This window comes from Colobus angolensis, unplaced genomic scaffold, assembly GCF_000951035.1.
Source record: "Colobus angolensis palliatus isolate OR3802 unplaced genomic scaffold, Cang.pa_1.0 Scaffold26, whole genome shotgun sequence".
NCBI lineage: Eukaryota > Metazoa > Chordata > Mammalia > Primates > Cercopithecidae > Colobus > Colobus angolensis.
In genome coordinates this window covers 17,514,879-17,522,860 of record NW_012115821.1, presented here as the reverse complement: position 1 = coordinate 17,522,860, position 7,982 = coordinate 17,514,879, and the positions used below count along the sequence as shown (strand labels likewise).

At 41.1% G+C, this 7,982-nt stretch overlaps 1 protein-coding gene across 1 annotated transcript in view; it reads left to right on the top strand.

Moving 5' to 3' along the window:
* CACNA2D3 (calcium channel, voltage-dependent, alpha 2/delta subunit 3) overlaps nt 1-7,982 on the top strand; it is a gene marked incomplete at its 5' end in the record, with an annotated part of 947,927 nt that overhangs the window by 771,559 nt on the left and 168,386 nt on the right. Inside the window, one exon of the mRNA XM_011947304.1 lies at nt 1,642-1,722. Coding sequence (XP_011802694.1) covers nt 1,642-1,722 — 81 coding nt within the window. The remainder of the gene's footprint in view (nt 1-1,641; nt 1,723-7,982) is intronic.

Below are 7,982 nucleotides of genomic sequence, written 5' to 3'. Positions count from 1 at the left end.
TCTTTCTTTCTTTCTTTCTTTCTTTCTTTCTTTCTTTCTTTCTTTCTCTGTCTCTCTCTCTTTCTGTCTGTCTCTCTGTCTTTCTGTCTTTTTTTGAGACAGAGTCTTGCTCTGTCACCCAGGTTGGCGTGCAGTGGCGTGATCTTGGCTCACTGCAACCTCTGCCTTCTGGGTTCAAGCAATTCTCCTGCTTCAGGCTCCTGAGTAACTGGAATTACAGGTGCCCATTACCATGCACAACTAATTTTTGTATTTTTGGTAGAGATGGTTTTTCACCATGTTGGCCACGCTGGTCTCTAACTGCTGACCTAAAGTGAGCCACCCTCCTGGGCTTCCCAAAGTGCTAGGACCATACCTGGCCTGAAGCTCTTTCTTTATGCTTGTCTGCACCACACTTTATTGCCAAAAATATCGAGAGACAGTGAACTTTTTCATTCTGCTGCAGACCTATGAATAATAACACTGTCTTCTATCAAGCAATCTCTTAAGACTTCGTTTTTACAGTCCTCTAAAGAAAAAAATAGAACCTAGCTTGCTGTTCTTCTGATTCTGGAATCATTGAGTTAACTAAAGCTGTTGTTGGATTGCTTTTTGGTAACTGGGATTTTCACCAAACTTTCAATGTAATGGTATAATGAGTGAGTTTTACCTTGTTCATGACAAAGTTACAGATGACGTAACATCTTAGGACATTTCATAATCCCCTTAGAGTCAGGGAAAATCTTAAAAATCACCAACTACAAGTCTCTGTGTTTGAGCTCTCTCCAATTTTCTCTACTATGTATTGAATACCTGTGCAAACTAGAAAAGAAACTGTTTTTTATTGCTGCTTAAACTTGGGCCAGGAGAAAATTTCTCATTGCTTTGGTCGTAAGTGTATTCAAATTCAGATTTGACTTTTCCCTGCTTCTCAATTCAATTGGATTTCATCCAACTCACATTCATTGAGCACCTTTTAGCAGGTGGGCATTGGACTAAATTATTAACTCCAGGCATTCAGAATTTGTGCTCAGTATCTTTTAATTCATGGATATTGGAACCATTGCTGGTAATTGAAAATCTCTTAATACTAATGCCATATTGTTGCCAGAATAATAATAGTTTGGAGTGAAGATTATGCTCTAGCTCTATCGCTGTTTAGAATAATTTTGCCCAGAAAAACTGAGCTCAAAATTACAATTTTATAGATCAGTAAAGATTTAACCAATGAATCAGAGCTAAAGTCGACAACTCGTAAAATAATTTCAAAGCCCTCTTATAGCTCTTCATGGCTATATTTAGATGGGCAGTGTAAATATGACCACTGACACAAGTAAACACTGCAATTTGAAACCACAGATTACCAAAAAATGTGGTCCCTCGATGGTAGTCAATGGTTTTGATGTGAAGAGGCTGGATGTTCCTCAGTGCACTGGTGGTCATAACTCCGCTCGCTGGTTCCTTCAGCTGGGAGGACTCGCAGCACTGCACTCATGGCCTGGCAGCATAGGCAGGGCATCCACACCCCAGAAGACTCTGGGGCCTGGGACCGAGCCCCGGAACAGTTTGCGGAATTGGTGACTGTGGACCGATATGATTACTCTCTTAACGTGTACACTGTAATTATCTTCATTTTTGTTGTGGTGTTTTTTCTTTTTACAGGACCAGTCAATAAAAGCAATGTGGTGACCGCGAGTACATCCATCCAGCTCCTGGATGAACGGAAATCTCCTGTGGTGGCAGGTAAATAATGGATTCAATCCATGAAGACAAAGTAAGCATGGTGCCCAATCATCCGGCCAGTGGGCTGCTTCTACGTAGCACGCTTATCCTCCAAAAAAGGTTTTCAAAGGAGAAAACAATTTTAAATTACTTCCTTCTCAGCTTGGTGTCATCTCCTTCAAACCAAGACTCTGACAGCTGGTGGTGGTTGATATGAAAACAGAAAACTTTCCCAGGGTTTCTATCCTTAAACTGAGCCAGTAAGAAATTGTCAGTACGTGCCGAGGAGAATTTCTCGATGGTAGGTAGCAAGTTCATTCAAAGTAAACTCCAGATCTCCAGCTTCTGTGTCATTAGGATGACAGTGGGCATACAAGGAAATTGCAGGTTTGTTTTAGGCAAACACAAACTGAAATGTGCCCTTCTCCAGAGAGACTGAGATTTTCATCCCCCTAATCCCCCTGGGGAATTAGAGGTAGCTGTATCTGCAGGTGCTGGGTTTGGGACCAGGGGAAAGCCAAAATATTACATGACTGAGAGTCTCAAATTGTCAGAGAAGTCCTGTTTCTGGCTTTTTCCATTTCTCTCACTTTTTAGGAGTGTCAGCAGTTGTCTGTGGATGGCCAGGGGCTTTCATTGGTGGCATTTGGTCTAAAGGGCTGGCAACTACCAAAAAGCCCTCTTTGAAGACAAATGCTGATACAAAAACAAGTCCCGAGGGTGTGTCTGACACATGGTTTATTCTGATCACTTTGGAGCCCTTGGTTGATGGGTGGATGATATGCTTCAGGCACCGTCCTGGTATTGGCTGGGTTTACTAAAGAGAGCAATTTTTGTTTTCCAGCAGTCTCCCTCAATAAGTTGTACTTTAGGATGACTTTGAACATCTGCTTCTGTGTCTTCACATACTGAATATTTGTGGGAAGGAGTGCAAATGGCCCAGATGGAGGAGACCCGTTTGAAGTGGTTGTTCTTTGGCGAGGAAATACTACCTCCCCCGCCCCAACTTTATTTCTGACTTGGCCTATGTATAATTGTATTAGTAGGGTTGAAAGATCTGGGGATAGTTGCCCTGGTTATTCCTGAGTTACTGGGTATGACAAGGATGACAGCCTTATGTATCTGACCTGTGGCTCGTCTTGAACTAAGCAGACCTATTCTTAATCAGCCAGGAGATACGGGCTCTGAGGATTCACAGTTGCTGTCTTCAGATTTTGTCACTTAATGTCTCATGTTCCTTGAGGAAAGTGGGAGACAGGATCATTTAACTCAACAAGATTTATTTATGCTTAAAGGAGGTCAGACTTGCTTACCTCCAGGCTGGTCCAGCGAGCTAATTCTGAAGGCATGTTATCTCCTGGGAGCTGAGGCCACATGCAGCAGCTGTCAAAGACATGGTCTGGCCAGAATATCTGGTCGTCTGTTTGCAATTTCTTTTTAAAGCCCTTTCTTTGGGTTTCTAGTTCAGTCATCATGAAGGATGAGCCCTAAGGTCACTGTGCCTGTACCAGCCACCTCTGTCCAAGTTTACAAACTATGCTCACATGTTTCCAAATGCCTTACATTTCATAAGTGCCTCTTTGGCTGAGTATGGGTAAAACGTGGTCTGAGCCTGAACACTGTGTATCCAGTCTAGAGAAGAAAGTGCACTTTCCAAATGCTATGCCAGTCTATTGTCAAGTTGCATCGCCGGCCGTAGACCACAGGCAGGTCACGAGACACAGTTTGGTCCACCCTGAGTGGGTGGAGAAGGCACCCTCCTATTTACTGCTTCTCTGTTTATGTCAAATGGTCCCCATTTTCAGAAGACAATTACAGAGCAAGGCCAAGAAGCAAGGTCATTTAAAGAACTGTATTTAGTCCTTACCTTTTAGAATTGGTGATTATTAACCTTTTTTAAACTTTGTTTGGTAGACATAAAACAAAATTGCTTGGTTTTGATGTTGAAGCCTGCTGTGGGTGCAGCCCCACGAAGACCGTGACCTCAAGAAGACCTCTCTGTCTCCAAAAACAGAGTGGCCTCTTCAGCACCCCTTCCCCAAGTTTTCCAGACTCTGACTCAACCATCATGTCACTGTGTGATTAGGTTTGGTGACTTTCCTCTGTGTATTTTCCTCAAATTAAGTAGACACTGTTTACCACTCTAAAATTAAAAAGGCAGATTTTTAATGGGGGAAGAAGCCTTGTTTTGGCAGATGAAGATGAATATGTGAGCAGGCTTTTCTCCCATCACTGTGTCCCAACAGCAGATGGGAGACAGCCGACTTGCAGGAATGTTAGGTTTCCATGAAATCCTTGTGTTAAAGTGGAACTCCTCTGAAAGAAGAGGTGTACAACTATGCAAATAATTATCGAGGACTCCTTGGAAAGGCCAGCCTCACTCCCAGGCCTGACCTGGTCATCTCATGTTCATTGGCTGTGTATGTCTGGGGTAGAAAGAGGTTTTTTTGTTTTATTTTCTTGTTTTTTGTTTTATTCTCTTCTTTCTTTTTCTGTGTTTTTTAAACAAAAACATTTAGATACTCATCTGTCAATGACACCTTTGAAGAAAGGCCGGTCAGACTGGGCAAGATTCCATTTGTACGCCAGCCTTGGTGCATAAACGGGCCCCATCCATCTTCCCGGCCTATGACATTGCTTACAGTCCTTCTCTTGAGAAGCCTGCCAACTCTCCAGCTGCCACCAGAGTGCTGCATTTTCTTAATTGCTTTCCCACTGCACAGGAAGAAGTGGTGGGACTCTCCTTTTGGCCTACCAAGTCTCGTTCTAGCCCTGGAACCTTCTGTTGTGTCAGGTCCCTCATCCATTATATTATTGTGACTGGAAATGCGGATCTTGGACTGTAAGGTCCACACAGTTTATCACTCACTCTATAACTTGCAAAATATGCAGTCTTGGGTCTCTAAAAGTCTATCTAAAATAGGCTTGGGATTATTACCTCCCTTGCCTTCCCCTGTGTCAATTCAGGGATAAAATGAGAAAACAAACAAGAAAATTATTGGATAAGAAAGAAGAATAAAAATGCTAGAATTTAGGATAACCCGTTTTTATCTGAAAGTTGGTGGCATATTCATTCATTCAATAAATAAATATTTCCTGAGCCCCTGCTTTTGCCAGGCACTCTAGCGATAAAGAAATAATAACCAGTGTCTTAGTCCATTTTGTTTTGTTATATACCACAGAATGAGTAATTTTTTTAATTTAATTTTTAAGTTCACGGGTACATGTGCAGGTTTGTTACATAGGTAAACTGTGTTATGGGGGCTTGTTGTACAGATTATTTTATGGCACAGCTGTTAAGCCTAGTACCCATTGGTTATTTTTCCCAATCCACTCCCTCCTCCCACCCTCCACCCTCCATTAGTCCCTAGCGTGTGTTGTTCCCCTCTCTGTGTACATGTGTTCTCATCATTTAGCTCCCACTTATGGGTGAGAACATGCAGTATTTGGTTTTCTGTTCCTGCATTAGTTTGCTAAGGATAATGGCCTGCAGTTCTACCCATGTTGCTGCAAAGGACATGATCTCATTCTTTTTTATGGCCGTGTAGTATTCCATGGTATATATGTACCACATTTTATTTATCCAGTCTGTCATTGATGGGCATTTAGGTTGGTTCCATGTCTTTGCTATTGTGAATAGTGCTACAGTGAGCATACACATGGAGGTGTCTTTATGATAGAAAGATTTATATTCCTTCAGGTATATACCCAGTAATGGGATTGCTGAGTAGGATGGTAGTTCTGTTTCCAGCTCTTTAAGGAATCGCAACAGTTTTCTACAATGGCTGAACTAATTTATACTCCCACCAACAGTGTATAAGCATTCCTTTTTCTCTACAACTTCACCAGCATCTGTTATTTTTTTGACTTTTTAGTAATAACCATTCTGACTGGTGTGAGATGGTATCTCACTGTGGTTTTGATTTGCATTTCTCTAACGATCAGTGATGTTGAGCTTTTTTTCATATGCTTGTGAGCCACATGTGTGTCTTCTTCTGAGAAGTGTCTATTCATGTCCTTTGCCCACTTTTTAATGGAGCTATTTGTTTTTTTTCTGGTAAATTTGTTTAAGTTCCTTATAGATACTGGACATTAGACTTTTGTCAGATGCTTAGTTTGCAAAAATTTTCTCCCACAGAATGGGTAATTTATACAGAAAAGAAATTTTTTTCTTATCGCTTTGGAGGCTGCGAATCCCAAGATCCAGGTGTCCACATCTGGCAAGAGCCTTCGTGCTGTGTCATCTTATGGCAGAGGGTGGAAGGTAGAAGGGGAAGACAGCACACACAACAGAGGAGAAAGGGCAAAACCTATTTTGCCTTAACTTACTTATTGTTGACTTGAGTTTTATAAACTACGTTGCTCGTAGTGGTGATTCTTTACTTTGTTCTCCCTAGAGAGACCCAGCCCACTAGTCCAACAGTCATAGGCACTGCATCTACCATATCAGGGTAGAAATGACCTGGTAAGAAGAAATGCAGGGAGGCAGAATTGAAGCAAGAAGGAAGGTGTGGCCCTGCAGGAAAAACAATTTCCCCTTCCCAAATTGTTTGTCTGACTTTCCTGTTTATCTTCTAGACCCTCCCTCTGACAAATACAAAATACCCAATCCCAATATTTGTTAATGATTTCAGACTTCTAGAGATGTTTAAAATATTGAATAATGAAATCTGAGTTATGTGCACTTGCTTTAAAGTGTACCTTTTAACATACCAAAATCTAAAATTGCTCCTAAAAATGTTTCATTTTGATTTCTTAGATAGTTTTGAACTCTTTAAGGGCAAAGACCCAATTATCTTTTTATTCCAAGTGCCAAGTACAAGGGCTAACATGGTCCATGTGGGAGAGATATTGGATAAATAAATGATTCAGGGAAGACAGGCTTCATTTTCACCTCCGATATGTAGGTACCTATTTATTGACCAGAGAGTGGAAACATAGTACTTGGCTAAAACTCTAAGACAGATAATTCCTCAGTAGCTAAAACTCCAGTCCATACTATAGTAATATTATATTGATCAATACGAATATTTTAAGGAATAGAAAATTGTTTTGTGTCCCATCCCAAAAGCAATCTTGTTGGACCAGTAATCTCTGCATCAGTAGAAGTCTTTTCTGAGGTCCAGGCATCTAAGGTGATGCTTAGAATAGCTAATCTGATTACATCAGCAGAGAAAAAGGAGTATAGACACCAGAGACATTGGTTTCTTATAGAAACTGCTCTTTTTAAACAGACATATACCTTTTTAAATTTATAAAATTCAATGAATTTTAGTAAGTTTGGGAGTTGATTTGCAAGAAACACAGAACACTAGATCTGTTATTGGGGAAATTTGAAAATGTGGGCTACGTGGTCTCATTTGCATAACTCAGGGCAGTGTAATGAAGGGGGAGATCCCATTTAACCAGCTAATTAGGAAAGGGATTGATTAACATCAGTGATCATTGACTGTTGCCAAGTATGTGGTATTTAATCTGAATGCAGTATTTACTATGGACCCTTCATTAGAGTTAGGTGAATAATGCTGGCAAAGTGTTCTAGGTAAAAATTTAACTTGTCAACATTCCTTTGGTGGGATCTCACATATTTGGTATGTAGGAGTTAACTAGTATGTCAGAAAGTGTGTATCAAGTCGGCCTGGATAAACCTCTAGTTTTAAATATCTGAGCAAGGGAACTATTTTATTTTGGCAAAAATGAAAACTTACTGATTAAACCAGTAGTTTCCAACCAGGGGCAGTTTTGCCTCCAGAGGACATTTGGCACCATCAAAACCCATTTCTGATTGGCACCACCGGTTAGGAGGGTGCTCCTGGCATCTAGTGGGTAGAGGTCAGGAATGGTGCTAAACATCTTGCAAAGCACAGGACAGCCTCCACAACAAAGAATTATCTGGTTCACGTGTCAGTAGTGCTGAGATTGAGAACTGTTGGGTTAAACTGACAGGTAAACTTCAACTCAGTGCTTTCGAATTCAGTGTTTTCCCTTGTAGACTAACAGTCTTGATTCATTTCTTTATTTTTAATTAACTCATTCAATAAATATATATATTACACCTGCAGTGTTCCTAGCACTGGGGATACAGCTGTGAACAAGTACCCCAGAAGGCACTGTGGAGGGCATTGGGGGATTGTCAATTGATGACAAGGGCACTGTTTGGCATCAATGTCCAGAGACTGGGATGACAGCTTCCCAATGAAGGGTTGTTCCACACAAATGCTGCAGCACCCTCTGAGAATGCTGAACATGGCCAGGTTGCTGCCAATGGAGAGCTTCCATTT